We start from the raw sequence: 20,850 nt of genomic DNA, 5'->3' as shown, positions 1-20,850 counted from the left end.
TCATGATGACATAAAAATGATGAGTTAATCAATTTAACACAGGAAAAAATGGAAAAATTCATTAAAAAATTTGTTATCTAATCAAACTACGAGAAGAAAATCATGAATTATCAAATTCGCAAGGAATAAGGAGGCTGCAATAAGGCAAAACTATCTCTACCTTTTTTTCCTCTTATTAGTTAAGTAAGCCTATAAATATAGTAAAATACTACACTAACAATAAGTATTCAGGAAGTCATGACTCTCAGTTGATTCCCAATTAGCTTATAGAGTAAAACGCACAAGCCTCAAATTAAAACGTCATTATTTATACAATGGCCTTCCAAGATCCTGGGTTTGTGTCTTCAAGAAATCTCGTAGTCCACGCTTCGCTTCACACAAACGCATCGCTTACCATTATTCACATGGTCAAGTTCAACGATTAAGGAGAATGACAGTAGAATTCACATCTGCTATCGGCCATCCTAAGCACATCAACAAATTTGAAGGCAGGAAAGTCATATTTATGCTTTCTCATTATCACTTTCACTGCTCGTCTCTCATTCGACTTTCAAATCCTGTTATTGTATCGTTTGAAACGAAAAGAGAGAGGGAGAGAGAGAATACCATAAAATTATGGTGAAAGAAAACGAAAATGAGAATCGAGAAAGGAAGTAATCGAAGATACTTCGATTCGAAAGAAACAAGACTGCTTCCAACCATGCAGTCCTGAGATATGTAGCAGCCAACATAATTATTTACTCCCTACTGCAAATTATTTGACGCCTGAGTAGATTGGATTCGTATCCCAAAGAGACAATTTATCTGCGGCGCGTACTTTAATTTTGATCTTCCTCAAGAGTGTATCACTCAAAATTCAATTTCCTCTTAAACTGACAGCGTACGTCATGGCCTTAACCTTCTGAGTTTTTCCCAGCGTTTGAACTTCAACTTCCAAATTTAAACGCCGCGAACGTCCAAGCCAGTCTCCTTGTTTCTGACCTTCATAATCCAATACTTCACACTCCGACATTCAAACATATATTCACATCCTTATTTCCAGTTCCATTGCCTTAGATAAAGGAGTTTCTTCGGCTCAATGCTCTTCATCTTTCATTTTTCTCCGATTGCAGTTCATCCTATTCTATGGCATGCACTTCCCGGGAAATTTAAAGATTCAAATAGCATATGATGCGTTATGACCGCATTCAGCTATGTTCAACGCGTTCGCATTCCGTAAATAATTCGTTAAAAACCTTAGATAATCGCTGTTTTTAACACAATAGAAGAATGACCTAATAGAAGACAGAGGAAGAAATCCGAAATAACATCTAAGAATAGCAATTTACTTCATTGATCACGAAAAGAGGAAAAGACACGTTATTAGAAAAGAGTTATTAAAATAGAATCGAATTGAAACTTTAAACACATTTAAAAACAAAATTCCGAGTATTGACAATGAAAAATTGCAATCAAAATTCAATTAAAACTGATAGCAATAAGATTAACAAAGTATCAAGTTGCGCACGCTATCACAACTTCCGCAAAAAACCACACTACCAGATATGAATCACTTCATGGATATGATGTTCATTCAGAGCGACTGTGACCTCACGTTTCAATGGCCTTTGCTAGATAAGGCTTACCAAGATACATTCTCTGCCTGCCATTGAAATCTAGCATTGAGCAGCATAATAGTAAAAATTAATTAATTTTTCGTGTAATTTTGAAAGTTAAACTTAAAGACAATTTTCATTAGTAAAAGTTATGAAAAAAATACCAATCAGAACAATAAATAGAAAAATCAAGCCGTGATTATACAAAGAGAAACTTACAAAATTAAATGAAATATTAAGTCAATATCAGCATCACATAAATGTATGAATATCGGTGAAATGTTCAAATGTACAATTAATTTTCATAAAGTGAAGGCTGCACTGGAGGGGCTAAGTAGTAACTTCAACATCGGTCCACTGACAAAGGCTCTCACGAGGGCATAAAGAAAGAAGTAAAATACTGATTTCCGTCGCCATATTCATCCATTACTCCTGTTTCAGAATGCTATACAAGGAAAACGAGATCCCAATTATTGAAATTTGAAACGGGTTATGAGCAGTTTGGTTTGGAGCATCGGATTTAGTTAAAAATCGGATTAGACCTAATTAATTGAAGTCACGAGCAGTAGTATCATAGTAGGATACAATATGCGAACATGTGACGGCCAAATGACGTCAAGTGAAGGATTGATCGCAATTTTATTTTAGCGAAAATCGTATACAGTGATGGAAAAATAGGAGGATATTAAAAATAATGTTTAATTACGGATGACAGAATGGATATATCGAGTTACTTTCATAGAAACATATAAATAGACAACAATTTCCACTGCAAGAATTAAAAATAATCATTCGTCAAATAAAATAAAATTCCTGCCCTATTTATTCTTTTTTTCGCAGATTACTGAAGAGCACGAGTTGATCGATAGGCATGAAAATATACAGGCAAATGAAAATTTCAGGTCCGTCCAATAAATCCTCATACTTTCATGATCACTGAATAGAGAATACTAAAGGTCTTCTGCAGAAGCAGGAAGACTGGTGTAATCAACGGAGGCTATCACTTGAGTGTAGAAATCGATACGGAAAAAATATACGTGCGTCTTTTATTGCCGATCAAGCCAGCAAGCTAAGTGACACGCGTGACCCTTGTTGTCTACAAATAGATCTTCAATTGACCGTTGATGCACTTTCAGCAAATCGATCACAAGTGACTCAATAACCAGACACCTCGGTACGATGCCGCACCACATGAGAACGAATGCCGAATGAACGTTGGAATAATAAGAACCAATGCTGAAGAGCACAAAAACAATTCCGTCGCCACAAAAAATCTATATAGCTGCGTTTCACCATTCTGTGCCATAATTAGTACCTGCATGTTACGCCATAGACTGCCACGGTGCGTGGCGGGAGCTAAATAAAATTTTTGGGTGAGCAATATTGTTCAATGTCATTAAATAAGGATAAATATCCATTCATCGCCTGATGATGCGACCTACAAGGGCTGCGAAAGCTCGTGTGACAAAGCAAAAGACGCAGCTGCTCCCGAAAGCCGTTGATAACAATCCATATCGCTGCGAGTGCTTACGTTCCAAAGGATAAAATAAATGCTTTCATTTTAATGAGCTGAGACCTGAAACCATTACTTTCAATAGGGAATAAAATGTAGTTCTAAACGGTGCTATCTTCTCTACACAACCAGGTAGGAAGTGTTGGACATAAGATCAAAATTATAACACCAGAAATAAGATTTTTTAAATGATTAAAAAAAACGATAATATGACAAATAAGTCTCCTTATTCCCAATAGTAATCGTGTGAGAACATTTCAAAATATTTGATCCTGCTAACTTATTAATGGTTTTAAGCATTTTCTGCGATACTCCAGTCGAGATATCTTGTTGAAGGCTAAATAATATTGGAATGAGAATATCGCATATCTCTTCGGTCATTACGGTATCGAAATTAAAATATGTAGATCTGATTCGGTCAGCCATTGTATCAAGGCAGGCAAGAAGATAGAAGTGTGTCTTTCTTTTCCGATCAATCCAGCATGTGATACGCGTGACCCTTATTTTCTAAAAATAAGTCTTCAAGCGACAATATATATTCGTATAATAAATTTAATGACTGAATTTTGATTGTCAAGAGCTACTCCAGTCCAACAAAAACCGTGCAACCTTTTTCATGCATGTACTAAGTAGGGTCGGCTGGTTTTTTTCCCCTCAAGTATTTTCCAAGCAATTAATACATGGTCGATAGTCTTTGAAGGAAAAAGGACCAAAAGGCAATGTGTGAAGTATCTACGTAAGACAAAGGAAAAGATAGGATCCGCTAAGCGAAAATGCGACAGGCATTAGCGAGGCGGTAGAGCGAGTTGCTACACATCAATCGACAAATTAAAACACCAAAGTCGATGTTCTTTTATATTTTATACATTTTGTGAGACTATGTGCAACTTCAATAGCGCCAGTAAAAATTTGGCGGAACATGAATCTACACAAGAAGTAAAACTACTACGCTTTACTTACCACCATCTACAGGAAAATAAAAATATCATACTTCAGCTGTGATAGAATTAATGAGCACCTATTCCCATAGCAGATTCATTCAATAATGCATTATTTGGGGCCAAAATTAATACACACAAGTGTATTAAGGTCGCAATAATTTCAACAAATTTATTCTTCTCCGCTACGCCCCGGGTAATAAAAGTCTAGGAATTTCTAATTATTTTTCTCATTCCGTCATATTTCCTGCTCAGAGTACATACAAAAATGAGCAACGGAATTAGAAAAATAAACCGAGTCAAAAAATAAATTTAGAAGAATATTTTGGAAGAAAATTTGAGAACTGCAAAGTTAGAGTCCACAGTATGAAAAAAATCAGTTATTTCCTCAGAGAAAATTTGGAAAGACGATAAATAGGAATAGTAAATTAATTCATTTCAAAACTTAAAGGGCATTCACAGATATCTAATTTCAAGTTCATACAACTGAAAACCAATATTCTTGGACACTAGCGATAAAAAGCTGAGAATAATTGCTTTTCTTATAAGAATAAATAGATAACTTTACCACATAAAGCTAATTGAACCACAATATTGTTGATAAAATCTGTATGAGTAGCAGTAATTTTTTGAAGCCTTAAGTCTATTCAAGTACATGATTTTAAAACATTTCCCACCATATAAATTGCCAGTCCTCCTTTGCCAAAATGATTGAGAAATGTAAGAGTTGATCCATTTTATAAACAGTGTGCATAAAACGATGACCCCCAAGGGTCAAATAACTCGACGACGGACGTGATCGCGCATGAGAATCAATCAGCCACGAAAAGCACTTGAGAATGGTAAACACTTAAATATCAATCATTCATGACGGAAGAGGCATTAAAGAAGCATTGAAGGAATACTGTTCGCCAATTGAAAAGCTTTTCCACGGTATCGTTACTCTTCCCTATATTTTTCCCGACTACTATGATGTTTACTCCAGCCAAACGCGAACAATTATCCACTTCATTTAACATCAAGTTTAAACTACATGAAGTCATATTATTGATTCTAATTTCATTTAAAAAATCGAGAGCAATTACAACGATTGAATGACTAATGGAAAGCTATTTCAAAGGTAAATGCCCTTTCATGGGTTTCAACTTATAGTGGAGCTTCACTCAACTGCTACTACTTCCATCCTATACTGAGGTACGTAATAAAATTGTATTGCAATCTCAACACTTTTTCTTCCTACCGTAATTTCGATGAAATTTCTGGGTAACATTTCTCTTGCGATCGACTTAAAACAGATTCAGGTTATTTCAAGACCTCCAGTGCTACTGTTTTTCCAAATTTTTCTCCCACGAACACTCCGTGGGATAACTCTGTCTAATAATATTGGCCACTACAATCCCTCCAAAACTTCACTTTAAAAAAAAACTCCCTTTTAACACTTGTATTATGAAGGTATTATAAATCTTCCTTTCCTTATTTCATTCAAAAATTAATAATATTTAAATGAAATAAGGAAGGAAAATTGATTCATAGTTCTTGGAAATTGTCCATTAAGAAAATGTCGCAGTATTTGAGTATATATGAGCTCTTTGCATGCAAAAGTGCTCATAATACACAAATTTGTTACATAATCAAATAAAATTGCTTTAAACAGAAACAGTAACTCATTAAATAAACTTACTTCTGTGCGGACTTAGTCGCTCGACTGAATTTTTGAAGGTATTTCTGCAGTGCTAACAATGCCTTGAAGTGTATTCAGTGAATTAAACGAAATAATAGGTTCAAGTCGACGAATTATCAAAAGGAGAAGAAATTCTAAGCTCATTAGGAGATAGATATTTTGATGAATATCTGAAAAAATATTTTTTAAACCTGTTGTGTGCTTCCAGCAGCTGCAACAAATCATGCCCATCCAAACAATCCAATCCACATCTTTCACGCACACGTTTTGTCAAATAATGAGATAAAGGTACAATCATGTAAAGTGTGTATTTCAACAAATATTAATTAAATTGCGGCTATGATTTCTATTGATTGATAAATTTGAATAATTTCTTTCATTGCGCCTCAAAAATCAAGTAATTCTCTAATGGAAAATTAAAATCAGTAGGGCCGTAGCGGAAAAATTGACCTAGTGACATCACAAACAAGCTCCGCAAGCCTCAAAAATTACTACGCCCTAGAAGAAAATATACGACGAGAAGAAATTATAAAATATCTTACCGTTGTTGAAGAGTCCTTATTATAATTTCCTAATCAACTAAGAACTAAATCCGTATATTTCCGGAACCAATCCGGAATCCAATTTCCGGAACCAGAAAAGCTCAAAAAAGCAAGAAAGGTGAGAAATATGAGAGACTACTCCAGTGTCTTAACTACCTCGTGTATTCAAATCATAGGGAAATGCTGGAAGTTGCGTTAAAAATTTATGACGATCGATTTAGTTATTCTGAATCATATTCTATGATGGAGTCATTGTTTCCAATATGATCAATACCCTATTCTTTGATTACTCTCACGTTTCATCAATGACTCCACGGCTCCAAACAATTAGGCGCCCTTTGCCTCTTGGAAAAATATGGCGGGACGAGAGAAATAATTGCTGGCAATAAGGAAAGTGTATCAGAGGTTAAATGATAACCATTACTTATAAATTCCAATCCACAAGCCAAATCCTTGCCAAATGCTATGACGCATCAAACGAATAAGGCGTTGGAATTACAGTTAATCAACCATTCCAATGATTCAAAGGATACCGAAAAACAGCGATTTTTTTCATTCCTCGACACCTATATATCCACTTTATGGCCAAGTTAGGTAATTTCCTTTTAACTAAATATGTAATACTCAATTGGGATTACAGAGAACTAAACTTAAAAGTTATTAAACATAAAAAACAAATAAAATATCTTAGTGCACGATTTGACAATCGAGGACATTAATGTGAGATCGTATTCACACGCATTAAATAGCGACAATAATAAATACGACACCTGCAGCATTGAAACCAAAAAGAGTTAGCAGATCGTAATCACACGCATTAAATAGCGACAGTGAGAAATACGACACTTGCAGTGTTGAAACCAAAAAGAGTTAGCACATAGTCATCTACGCTTTCAACGCTTTTCATTACCAAAGTTCAAAAATGACTGATTGGCGCCATTTTTCCACCCAGTAGCGTTAGCAGATTCATTTACAATTAGAAGGGCAATAAGCAACTACCCACATAAAAAAAATAATTGAGCAAGATTCCTGGTATCAGTCGACTTTGTTCGCCAACAGGATGGACGGTATTCTATAAGACCTTAACATCTGAAGTATTTAGTGGCGACAAAGAGGAGAAAAAAATGAATAAATTCAACTTTCTTCATCCGATCACTTACTCGGCTGCAGTTCCAGCAGGGAGCTAGCTATTAAGTGTCACTGGGAGCCTTAATTCCCCACCCATTCAAATGAAAATGTTCTGATAGGAGGTGAAGTAATCAGCTATGGAAACCGCCGCACCCATCGGGAATAGGCAATCAACTGATTGACAGGTGTTCCTTTTGTTGAGGGCGGGAGCAAGCTTTCCCTTTCGCGCGGCAACTCGACACCCACACGGTAAACTAAGCATCACGGACGGTGATGAAACTAATTATGATTGGCAACCAACTTGATTTGCTCTGGCAGGACAATCTACCGTGAACCATGCAATTTATAGGTCATGATTCACTGAAGCATGCTCGCTTATTGACTCCACGATCGGTAAGTATGGGAACAGCAAAATGCTACTAGTTTCTTGACGTAGATCAGATCAATCTATGACAGCAAAGGACAGAAATTCAGCAGGAAAGTATGGAGAAGATTGAAAAGTTTCCGATCAGGGAATCGGGTGTAGCCAAGCTTGAATTCGAGGGCTGCTAATGAATTATTAAACTCTTCACAGACGTACGATTCTTTCTTCGAAATCTGATAATGAGAAAAACAACGAGAAAGAGACCAAAAACGGTAAATGCAAATCAATCCTTCATAGGGTCTCGTCTAGTGATACATCTAGTGAGACATCTTCGATCAATCTTTTGATAAAAAATATTCCTTGCACGATTTAGCCGTATGAATGGTTTCTAATAGGCTGTCACTGACAACCATTACTGCCACTAACTGGCCTATATTGGCCTTGCCAAGGAGTATATATCTCCCTACATATTTCAGCAGACGCCCACATTTCGTCTAATTATGGGCTCCTACTTCTAATTAAACTAACAATATACTATTTTTCCTGGGTTAGCCATTGTTTGAACGGTATGCATTATTAGAAATTTCGGATTATTGCTGAAACTATGGACAGAGATGATACTTAATAATAATAAAGATGTAATTTCAAATGGAGTACCAAGAGAGGAGTACCATTACCACGAATTTAAGCTAAATGTATCAAGCTCTTCATTCATTAAGTCCAACTCAGCAAAAGCAATCGAAGTACAAAAGTGCTTTTGACAAATCCGACAAAACTGACACGGTATTAGAATTTACAAAATTTAATCTACGAAAAATTTTAGGCCGACTTGTGATCGACCAAGGAAGCAAATTTACCACGGATCAAATCGGAAAACAAAATTCCACAAGACAATGTTTCGTCCACAATTTATTTTGTAAATCAGAGAAGATTCCTGACCTTTTACGCTATATCCATTCAGAAGATGGGAAATGGAATGAATTAAAAAATACTAACGCGGATACAACGGGGCGGCGATATGACAAACAGCATCAATTCGTCATGAACTGTCCTGTGACCTTCCCCCTTATCACAAGCACGAGTTGCGACAGGACTTACATCCCGGCTGGAGTATCTAGTGACAGAATATAATAAAAGCGGGGCCGGAAAGGAGGTGGGGAGATACGTAAGGAAGTAAAAAATATGTGGAAGAGATGGCAAGGAAAACATGGAGAAGAGGTATCATCATACACAGGGTCACAAAGAGGGGCACTTATTTCCTGTTTAAATGAGACGATCTTATATGGAACACAGGCTGGCACAAAAGCTCATTGCCAAAGTGAAATTTTACAGGGCTTTTTCATTAATTTTGCGAGGTTTAAAATAAATAGATAATAATCCTAAAAATAAACTACTCACAAAACTAATGCCCTAAAAAAATATTTCTCTCTTTTATTCTTGCCACAACTAGCAACAATGATGAAACCAAATAAATATATTTATTCTTCCTTTGCTGTGATGTGGCAATGCCAATGAGCGTCAACGCAATACACTGTAATTTTATATTCTGCGCAACAGTAACAAGCATAACAAAGATAATCATAATAAGTATGAGACTATTATAAACTATTTCGATGGAAATTGAAAACAATCGATGTATAATAAAACACAGCTACTTCATACATTTTAAATTTTATAACGTTGAAGGATGTAGAAAAACTGCATAATATTAATATAATTTTGGTTAACAATTTAAAATCAAATATTCACACTCCAGAAGCTACAGAATTCATTTTATTACTACTGCGTTAAATTTTTCCAGTTTTTCCCTCTGACAATAAAGGGCATTAATAACTCTTAGGTCACTCTAAGACAGTACAGGTTTCATAACGCGCACCTAATTTTTAAAAAGTATTTTCGTAAAGGCCAATGGCTAACATCCCACCAACAACCACTATTGAGGCGGAGCGCCGTCGTGGGCGACGTAGTTTATGAAATACTTCATATGTTGCTGAAAAAAGATTTTTTCATACATAACTCAAATCAGGTCTTATTTATCACAAACATTCTTATATTCTGGAAGAAATCAACATTTGTTCTTCGCAATATTTTCTCTTTTTCCATCAACATCGCCACAAAGTACAGTAAAAATTTTCATTTATCAATTCAATTTCCAAAAAATATATCACGGAAATCCCAATTGTGTCACAACAGTGTAAAAATTAATATTGTATAAAGTCAGCATAAAATTGTTGGAGATACTTTGGAATTTTCATGATAACGGCACTTCTTCGTTTGAAGGTGACAACCTTAATTAAATCATGGAACAAGAGTCGATTTTCGAGCGAAATATATCCTTTAGTCCTCAAATTACCTCCCACACACGCCTTCTTGAAGTCGAACAGGAAGATATTTCGTCACATCCGGTAAGATAGAACTATGTCACAGATAGTTGATGCGAGTGCAAGGACGAGCGGACTCGAGTTGATCCAGTTATTTTTTTAATACGGATGCTAGTCATTTTTACTCGGTAACGATTTTTTACAGAAAGAAAATGTTTGCTAAACGAAACTAACACGCGAAAAGGATGGTGAGCTATGAAAAATGTTTATAGACGGAGTGACATGATAGGTCACTTTAGTATGAATCTGTGACCCCAAGGTCAGCATCCAGCGATTTCTCACAACGCCACTACCGACACAAATGCTATTCAGGGCACCGAAAATTAATTTTTTTCAATATGGCCAATCGCCAACGGTGGCGTAGATGTGTAGGTGGTTAGGAGGTTTGAACGAGTCTTTCAACATACTTTATGTTTTTCTACATGCCAAAATGTGGGAGACGTAGGTAGCTAAACCCAGGGAAAAGAACCGGTTTCCGCCAACCCTGATTTCGTGACATCAATACGCCATTGATATGGTCTGGGTCGAGATCTATTCTCACCTATCACACCAAACTCGTGTCTGACTGTTTCACAATGCATGTGAAAGATCTTTGTCACAGCATCACTATCCGAAATTTCAATGATTAAAAAAAGAATTAATTTGCATGTCACAGCATATTTATATCGCATATGAACAATAATTTTGCCTCTTTGCTTATAATCACAAATTCTCACGGAAAAATAATTTTTCAGAGACTTAAGTATACGAAACGTCAAAAATGTCTTTAATCAATATTAAGCTATGTGGCTACTCACTAAACCTTTTGATTTTTCGCGCAATTTGGTTACTTGAAAGTTTTAGATTTTCCGACAATTGTCATTGAGATGCAAAACAAAGGAGAACTTTCGAACAATGAAATAAAAAATAGCATTCAATTCTATCCATTTTTTCCCGGAAAGCCTGTTTCTTTTTCTTGTTCAATCGACCTAAATACTCTATTCTCAGTATATAACTCGAAAGTGCAAATCCATAAATATAATTAATGTTTCTCCTTCAAAATTACTATAAAAATATACATTTCACCTCCACTATAATTAAATGACTGCCATTTTTCATGAATGTACTGACGTAATCAAAATTAATATAATGGAGATGATTCAATGCAAGAGGAATAAATCTATGATCCAGTAGAGTAATCAACATTATTAATTTCCAAAGGAGTATACGTAAGGAATAAAATTCATGTTAATACTATCAAATTAATTATTGCTTCGGTAATGAATATCGAGACAGAAAATGCCATTAGTCTATCCCCAAGACCAGGCATTTAATTGCACCGGATTTTGAATACCAATAAAATTCTATCAAAGTTATATTTCAATACGTGCACCTATATCTGTCAATGAATGGGAAAGTATTAATGTAAACAGTACTTGTCCAAAATAGGGTGTACAGCTTAAAGTTTTGACAATGGTTTACCAAAACGTCCAACCTCGGGTATAAATGATGACCCACTAATTCTTTGGTATTCAAAAGTCAAGTTGTTCTACCCTTGGCTGGAACATTAAAGTTCTGAGCAGTAGGCGCCTTAGAATAGGACAACGCCCACTTTTCTTGGTCCCAAAAAAAACTACCATCGACAACTTTCCAGCCATCCCGGAACTTTGCAAATGTGATTGATCGTATTCCCGCATAACCAATTAGCTACTAAAGAAACTAGAGTAACTTGATAAAACAATGTTACTATTATGTAACCTGATTTCTGTTTCATGCTACTAAAAAGGTTATAAACTAGTGCAATGGTAGCCGTATAGGTGAAAATAACATTACAGTGCATCAATAATATTTCAATCTGAACGTTGGTTTGGATAGGCGATGGTACAGCTAAACCAAAATTAAGCCATAGGAGTCTGAGATTCACATTTACAGGTTTGGTGTCCGGTTTCTTTTCTAAGGCCTCATTGCACTGAAAGAATTATTTATTTGATACAGTACAAAATTTTCCCCCGCTCGACGACTTCCTTAGCTGTAAATAATTCCTTCGAACTCATATTCAAACAAAGCGGTCATAATTAATACTTCCTGAAAGAATGACTTCAGGAAAATACACTGGCCAAAACTACGTGAAAGAGCAGTGTGCGTTGAAGGACTATTCGCTTTCAATCTTGTAGCGACGACTCACTAGTTCGTATCACGCCTGTCGAACAATATTCTATGTAGTACATACATAGCTCCAAATAGTCGCATGATTAAATTATAATTATAAAAAGGAAAAACAGAAACATACTATGCTCTGAAACGCCTATGGTGAGGTAGAAAAAGCTCCAGCATAAAACTGCCCGCAGCGAAGGGACTGCTATAGCGCTACAGTCTATCAAACACGTGTACAAAGTAAGGCCGGGTGTCCAATGTCCATGCCACGTCTGAGGAAACATGCAACTTTACAGTGTTTTTGCCGGGAAATTATGATATGAAAATTACCAAAGAGCTAATTCCAAAGTGAAAGAGATTTTTAGCATTGTTCTTATGATAGTTCAACCCAAAAAATCTATGCAGAAAGATATTGTTAAAACAACAAGTTCTACAAAAAGAGCTGCTAAAATTAGCGGCATAAAAAATATATTTCGTTGATCATGGATTTGTAGATCATGTGATTTATTTTAACAATTATTTTGACGCATTGTCTTCTTGAAAAAATCTTTAAATGCAATAAAATATACGAACTATAGTTTTTAATTATTTTTAAAGATTTGTTCCAAAATAGAAACACTGAACTGTAAAGGGTAAAGTCTGCACTCATCAATTTGCTCAAGATTTGAGATTAATGATTTGAAATTTGAAACATACGCTACACAGAAGGAATTTTTCTTTAATTCCTAATAAAGGCGGCACTCATTAAAGAAAAAGCCTCGCGCGCAATGGCCTATGTGAAAGGGAATTCACGGAAAACGATTGCCGTAAAAATGTGCGACGTAGCCAAAATATAATAAAGAGTGAAAGATAACTGACGGAGAAAATATGATAGGATCGAAGGCCAATCTCTAAACGAATAAATGATAACTTCACAGCGCTGAGCTTCATGCTTCCAGGAACCAATGGAACTTAGTGCACGACTTAAGAAAACTCTGGTGACCAATCGATGTCTTCGCTGTACGATTGAATAAATCAGATTGTCACTAGAAATGAATGGCAATATAAATTGCAGTTCTCATGACAGCCGTTACTAGAGAAGATAAGGTTATCGTAACGCATTGATCAAGAGGACGAGGTAGCCTTATAATTGGATTCAAGCGAATATTTCCGAATAAATAAATACCTTAACACAAATCATGTGCGGTAGCTTTAATTAAGTTATTCTATATTAATTGGCTATTGGGCTTTGTTTTTTTTCGGAAAAGTTCACACTAATAAATACTTTGGACAGGACAAAAGCAACAAGTTGGCGAAAAAATGTCTATATCACAAGGAACGTGTTAAATCGTTGAGATGATTCACTCTGTCTGGCAAAGGGCTCAACATAAATGCAAATGTTGCTGAGTAAATTATAAACGCGCATCAAATAAAACATCCATCTAAAAACACTATTCTCCCAACTATTTTACAACTCATCATTCATATACGATTTCTTTTATTTTTATGATTTATATGATTTTTGCTGTAGATTGTTAATTGATTGAATGAGAGGTAGGTTATTTTTACAATCAATTTTTTAAAGCCCATTTCTTAATATTTAAGCTCCCCGATGAAAAGCGTAAAAACAGCATTCTAGATTGGTGGTACAATTTAAAGCACTAACATTTTTTTCCAGTGCTTCACGTTTCCCTAATTACGCTGGTTTTACCCTGAATTTCGTACGTAGGTACTTGTGACACAAGTGGCCAAAATATGCTCGTAACTACATTGGAAAAATTTTCATGCAAAGGCCACTGATAACGTTAAATCTGAAACTATAGGGTGAAACGATTGGGTGCTTATGTGGATTTCTAAATCCAGTCTAATCACCACCCGAAAATAAACTGAAATCATCCGAGAACCTAAAAACCGGGGTGTTTGCTTTTCGAAGGCGAAATAAATGACTTATCACAATTCACAGCGAGTGCAGAAGTTTCTAATATGATGTATGACGATGAAAAATAGTAGTATTCAAAACGACTTATTAATTCGTTTCGTTAATGGCGGATGAGATCGACAGAAAAAAAATAACATTTATTACTAACAACGATCAACTACGTGTAGAACACCGTGAAAACTTACTATGTGATCTGTAGTTTCAGCAATCTAACGACTTGATCGTTGGATTATTCTTCCTCATAGGATAATCCTCCAAAATAGTTAGAATAGCAATGGCTGTTGCGTGGTTTCGCTGGTGGTAGGACCCGCCCGCCTTTGTGACGGTGCGGGATTCCTCGTCCCATCCCTGCTTCCCTATCCCGCCCCAGGAGGCGTCGTCGGGCTTCTATCGCGGCGGCGCCTCCTTCCTTTCTCCTTCCTGTCCTCCCCCTTCTGCGGTGCAGAGGTAAAAATCTTCAGCTTATAGGCCCTGCCCCAGGAGTGTATCCTTGCAAGCCCGCCATAGGAGTCTCGTTCCAACTGTAGTTTCAGCAAGGTCAACTTCTAATCATTTCACTAAAGCCATTCCACATAAAAAGTAAGCGTACATCTGAACAGGCGATACAAATTGACCGACGAAAAACATTAAACATTTAAGACACGTTACGTAAAGAGATAAAAATCAACAAGTATTTTGAAACGCTTGAATCGACAAAACTTCGTACACGATAACATTTTTAAAAATCACCATACCAAACCTATAACTACGTAAAAATAATTGAAAATAAGAAGTTTTATCTTAACATGCAGATGCCGCGGGCCAAAGTCTAGCAAAAATATGAACCGAAATAAGATCTAAGTTGAAAATGAAAAGATATTGGAGCTCTGCCATAAATTGTCAGTCTCTAGAACCGGAAATTGATCGAAGATACCAATTTTAATCGTTGCATTTTCCCGTCAAAAAATATACCCATCACTCAAGAAACCATTAATTTGAATCCACATCAAAATTAAGCAAGCCAGCGACCTCACTCATGGGGAGACCCGCTAGTTTAAGCAAATAATTATAAAGGAAGCGGCCTTGATGAGGGATGATGTAAGACGGCCTTGACCAAGGAAACTTGCGGAGAGATACGCTTAATAGGTTTAATTGCTCGAAAAAAATACACAAATAAGTAAGGTAAAATTGGGCGATTTACTTCACCCTCCAATTTCGTATTTTTTGGGAAAGGTGGTCCAAACTGTTATCGAAATCGGTATCGTTACCAAAGCGGTATCGAAACTTAAGCCTCTAATTTTGTAATATCTAGAAATCTTGCATAAATTAATGTTTCGCTGACGGCCCACATGAGCGGACAGAGTGAGAGAGAAAAACTAGAAATTAATAGAATCCTTGGGGGCTTTTATAAAGAAGTATTTCTAAAGTAATGACCATAATGAAGGAGTAATCAGAATACTTTGTAAGTATAATTGACAATCCCCACCTTTTTCCGCAAAAAACGATGTTTTACTTTGGTTCGAAAAATGGAAATAAGTCGATAAATGTGATGGCAATTCAATATAAAATGGTAAATTTCACCGCAGTGAAAAATTAGCTAGAATTCTAAGTTAAATCAATTTATTTATGGTAACATGATGCGATGCCGTAAATGTCAACCTTAGACCCTTCGATCACACATTAAATATTTACTGTGGAATTAAATAGTTCATCAAACGCCTCACACTCCTAAAACTAAATTCTTTTAAGTCCGTTAGTAAGGATGCACTGATGTGTCATTAATAATTCCAGAATGACTTAAATTGCGATAAGCTATTGATGAATATATTCGGCCTACGATATTTTTAAACTGGAATATCCTCGAATGAACCTCAGCCCTCCCAGGAGTACGCAAAGGAATTTTCCTCGCACTCATGAATGAATTCATCATTAATCAAAATTACCAACCGGATTACGGAGTCTAAAGCCGGATTGACCAGACGGAGCAAAACAGCTAGCTAAAAAAGAAAAGAATATTCCCACCGCAGGTGGGACGAGTAAAAAGTCGAAAAAGGAAATGAGTCTAGGAAGCTTTGCATCGATCTTTCTAGAAAATTTCAAGGCCATCCTTTACGCCTTAATCACACGGTCATTTTTTTTTCGTCTCTTCCGAGAGAAACATGAAATGATACCTAAAATTATGCATTTAAAATGACTGTTCCACGCCTTTCCGGTCAGAGAGCATACTATCCCTTTTACCATCCCTGGAAAAGTTAACCAATCAATAAAATCAAAGATATAGCCAACAGCAAAAGTTACGATGCGTTTCACTTTGAGTGGAATGATAGTTTTAAACACGAGGATACAGGGGTAGCGGCACCAGGAAATACGCATTACCAAACAAAACCCAATAAAAATTATCGAAAACGGGACGGAAAAATGAAATTGCTATCCAGATAATGATCCCTCGTGGTGTTATTAGTACATGACCCATGGAAAACTATCCCCAGAACTATCCAGTTTGCACAGCAGGGAAAACATTCCAACCATGGTCACTCTAATATCAAGCTCTAATTCCCTGAATATTCCAGGTTTTCATAATCCTTACATAATTTTCCAGTATTCTTATGATAGTTATTTAAAGAAAACAAATCAATACCTTGGCAATTATGAGAGGTTAGCACAGTAAAATTCCTTAAATATATTTCAGAAAAATTAGGATAGCAAATTAGTTTTAAAATTTGCCTAGTTCGTACAGGACAGGATTGAACATATTATTAAAATAATACGAACTTAAATATTACGCTATCACTATACCATACATCCAGATTGAACACTTCATACACCCCAAAATAAAATCAACGAAGTGCATGAAGGCCCGTGGAAAGGTACTCCCTCCCCCGCCCCCAACCTGAATGTGTGATATTCACACGACTGCGGCTAAGTCTGATGTGAGCTCTATCCTCGCCTATCGAAACAACCCTTCGAGTTAAATAACTGATTAAGTGATAAGGCCTTTATGTGATGATTTTTTCAGATATTTTTTGCCGCTTTCCATCACATTTCAGAGTTTCCTGGCACAGCGAAACTCTCTGGCTCTCCAGGCTTCCCTAAGGAGGGGCCACACTGATTTTCCAGTTATCAGCATCGGATCATCTGGCACGAGAGAAGGCAGGCAGAGAGCGTTTCATCCGCGAAACGCACAGACTATGCAGATGCTTCCGGGTGTGGTGCCGTCATCTCGTCGGCGGATGAGCGTTTTCAACTTTTTTCACGACCGGAGAAGGACGGGAGAGGCAAGGGAAGTGTGGGATGGGATGAAGGGGGTCTACAACTGCTCCGTGGTGTGTGGCAGTTCACGTTGAAGGATGGATTTCAGTTCTTTGGAGAAAACACACAGCGGTGAACAAAAAATTCCCAAAAGTAAAAGGGAATCGGGGAAGAAATAAGGGATAGACTAACTCGAATGAGAGCGTAATATTAGAAAATTAAAGCTGAGGTAATTCCTCTATCATTTTCAATATAGCAACAAGCAATTTGGACTGGTAATAAAAGTATGCAGTATGGAGTTGAAGGAAGCACTGTTTGGGTTTTTTCATCAACGCCGCGCCGGTGTTAGCGTTAAAAATCAAAACGCGTCAGTATATCCCATTTTGTAGTTTTATATTCATAACTTCAGTACCTAACGCAAAATTTTATGATATAAAGATATAGTATCAATTTAAGTATAATTCCTGCGGTATTTTTCAATTCGGAATCCAATCTGTAAACGAAAAAACATAATTTACCAAAACATTTTTCCTCAACATTAAATTTTGTTATGCCTCTTCATGACTGCTCATATCCATCCTTTCTGTACAGTATTTTAAAAGCGTTCAGGATATCAGCATCAACGATAAGCTGCGAAGGATACTGCGATGGTCTGATGCGACGCTTTCCGCCAAGGTGGTAAACCCTTTTTTTCTTCAGTATTTGTGTTTAGGGTGCCTCGACAACTAAGGTCATTTGCACCATTTTTTTTTCTTCACTCGCGAGTATCGAAATCCCCTTCCCTCCTAAGTACAGCCTAAACACACCGGCGCATTCGCAATGCAGATTCTCAGCAAAAAGACCATGGAAACTCAACAGAAAACGACAAAAATTAGCTGGAGAAAAAGGCTGGCAGATAGTGGGATTGATCTCATGAGGGATATGGGATAAGTTTAATTCGGCTAGTTCAGCAACTCACGAAGAGAATTACCAGATTCAGATCGGTGAATGACAAACTTTCCTGGTGTGGAAGAGTTTTCACGGCCAGAGGAGAACGGAGAGGCCAAATACCGCGATAGAAAACAATATTTGAGGTTGACCTATCCCCAAATATGATTGATATATTGATTGTAAATTCCCCACCACCCAAACTACAAACAACTCCATAAGTTTCCTTTCGCCAAGACGAACACGACTACAACACATATTCAATGGTGAAATATTTCAATTATATTCACTCAAAAAATAATTTATCCTCCACGCTATCTACACATAAATTCACAATCATAAACGGACCAGCAATTTTGTTTCTATTTATCTCCTTTTAGAGCGTAATAAACCTCCCGAGTCCTAACAATGAGGAAGTACTATCGAAAATGGGAAAAGAATAAAGCACAATGAAAACCCTACGAAGAAGAAACAACTATTTGAAAGAAATGATGAGACGTGCTGTCTCGATGAAGACTATCGTCGAAGGACATAAGGATGTCAAAAACGGCAAGGGAAACCCTCTGAGAAAATATATCTAGCATAAGATTAAGGACGTATAATAAAATATCTACCTTAGCTTGAAAATATTAGCTGAAATGAGAATTGGCGAGTGGCGTGCAGTCTTACCGATCTTAAGAGAGATTTACACCGGAAATAATTTGTGTAAGTTACAAGGAACCTGCAAGCGAATTCCAACGGAGATAGAGAAAATTTTCATGATTTCTACAAAAGTAGCAGAAGCGCATTTTTGCAAGTAAACAGCAACCACATTCTACCTATCTCCGAAACATTTATGGACAAATTTACTTCTTCCGTAAGTTATTCAGGCTTAAGAATTCAGCTCTTGACTTGAGTAAAATTTTCCATTGCTGGATTGTAGACCAGTGGAGATGATGACGACTTTAAATGATTCTATAACAAAAACAAATTAATGACATTCGAGGTCAACGTACCCTCCATTTGGAGCAGCCTGCAAGACATTCTCCAGATCACCACCGTTAGCACCAGGGCCGGAGTGGGAACCCTGCTGGGACCCTGCAACAGCGGCCGCCAAGGATATTGCCAACAACAGCACCGGCTTCCAATGCATCGAGGGCACACATAACCAAGTCTGCAGCCCCATCCTCCGGGAGGAGGCCTACAAGCCTCCCTGTCTCCGAGAGAGATGTTACACCCTGAGGATAATAACCTCGGGTCAAGACTCGAAAAGTTTCCCCACGTCTCTAGCCAGTCCAACCCACTACCACCAAACACTCGGCTTCTGGTCTTAAACTTCTCCGTGATTGGTGAGAACCCACGTTGAAGCGCTTCTTTCAGTCTCCGGAAGATGCAAAGCGCTATATTTGGTAGATCTAGACCCACCTAAAGTTCTGGCGAAGCGGTACAGCTTCGCTAGCGGGCATCGAAATCCTTTCTTCCTTAAAGGACGATACTCCTATCCAAGTCCCGAAAAATCCTCTCCACGCAACCCAGCCGGCAAACCACGGACCCACCACAGTCTCTCTCCGTCTCACATTTGTGTGGAGATGCAAATTCCTCCGTCACGCGGAAAAAAAACTCGACAGAGAAGGAAAGACTCGTGAGGGAGCGTGGAAGGAAGACGCGAAGGAGGAAGAGAGAGGTGGATAATGATGGCTTGCCAGAGGAAAGCCCACTCAGCTCCCTCCCCGCGGGAATACGAAGCTCACTAGAGTTCTTAGCGGTCCACAATCGTTCTCCTCTTGGCGCCGGACACGCTTACTTTTCGGAAGCAGGATTGACTGGCGGTTTGGAGCGGAACCACTCCTCGGGATAGCGCGCGTCCTTCCCCGATTCGTCTCAATCCTCCACGCCCGTCCGGAAAGAGTTGAGTCGCCCAGCCTCTTGGTTCCCCGACGTCTCCCACACGACTGGGTCGCCCTATGCATAAGCGGGGATCTCGCCCGCTCAAAGGTTGATCCCGCCCCTCCACACCCCTCCTATCCTACTCCCCCTCCTCCTAAAGCCTTCCCCTCCGCAGCCACCATTCCCATCCCTCACTCCACCATGGAAGAAGACGATGCTCATATGTTCGGGGCCGCCTCCTTCAGGGAGAAGCAGTCACGTATGCCTCAACGTAAAAGATGTCACGAGCGCATATTTTTTTTATTCGCTCTTGGCGATGCACTGGAATGAGCGCGAAAGATAGGGGCGCGGACACGCGTCGCGGTCGAGGATAAAAAGGAAACGGTGGGAGTGGAAAAAATTTGAAAGCAAGATTTGAATCGGAATCTCGAATGCAGTGCATTACGGAGAAAAAAAATATTAATCACGTATACTAGCGAGTAAGGTAGTTCTATCCAAATTATTTTGAAAATCAACCCCTTCCGTTGACTTTCCTCTCCAATTAATAGTGACCAATTATCAAAATAAACAAATATCAACAACTACACAGGGGGATTAACTACCCAAGTAGAATTCGACCCCGCGACCTTTAAGGAG

The 20,850-nt window shown here is 37.6% G+C and overlaps 1 protein-coding gene across 1 annotated transcript in view; it reads right to left on the bottom strand.

Moving 5' to 3' along the window:
* The window catches only part of LOC124166374 (fibrillin-1-like), a 140,030-nt gene extending 119,763 nt beyond the window's left edge, over positions 1-20,267 (bottom strand). The window contains exon 1 of the mRNA XM_046543874.1: positions 19,344-20,267. Coding sequence (XP_046399830.1) covers positions 19,344-19,513 — 170 coding nt within the window. The 5' untranslated portion in view covers positions 19,514-20,267. The remainder of the gene's footprint in view (positions 1-19,343) is intronic.
* Between the last annotated feature and the right edge of the window lie 583 nt (positions 20,268-20,850).

Source organism: Ischnura elegans, chromosome 10, assembly GCF_921293095.1.
Source record: "Ischnura elegans chromosome 10, ioIscEleg1.1, whole genome shotgun sequence".
Taxonomy (NCBI): domain Eukaryota; kingdom Metazoa; phylum Arthropoda; class Insecta; order Odonata; family Coenagrionidae; genus Ischnura; species Ischnura elegans.
The sequence above is the reverse complement of the archived record's forward strand: the minus strand, read 5'-3'. Positions and strand labels throughout refer to the sequence as shown.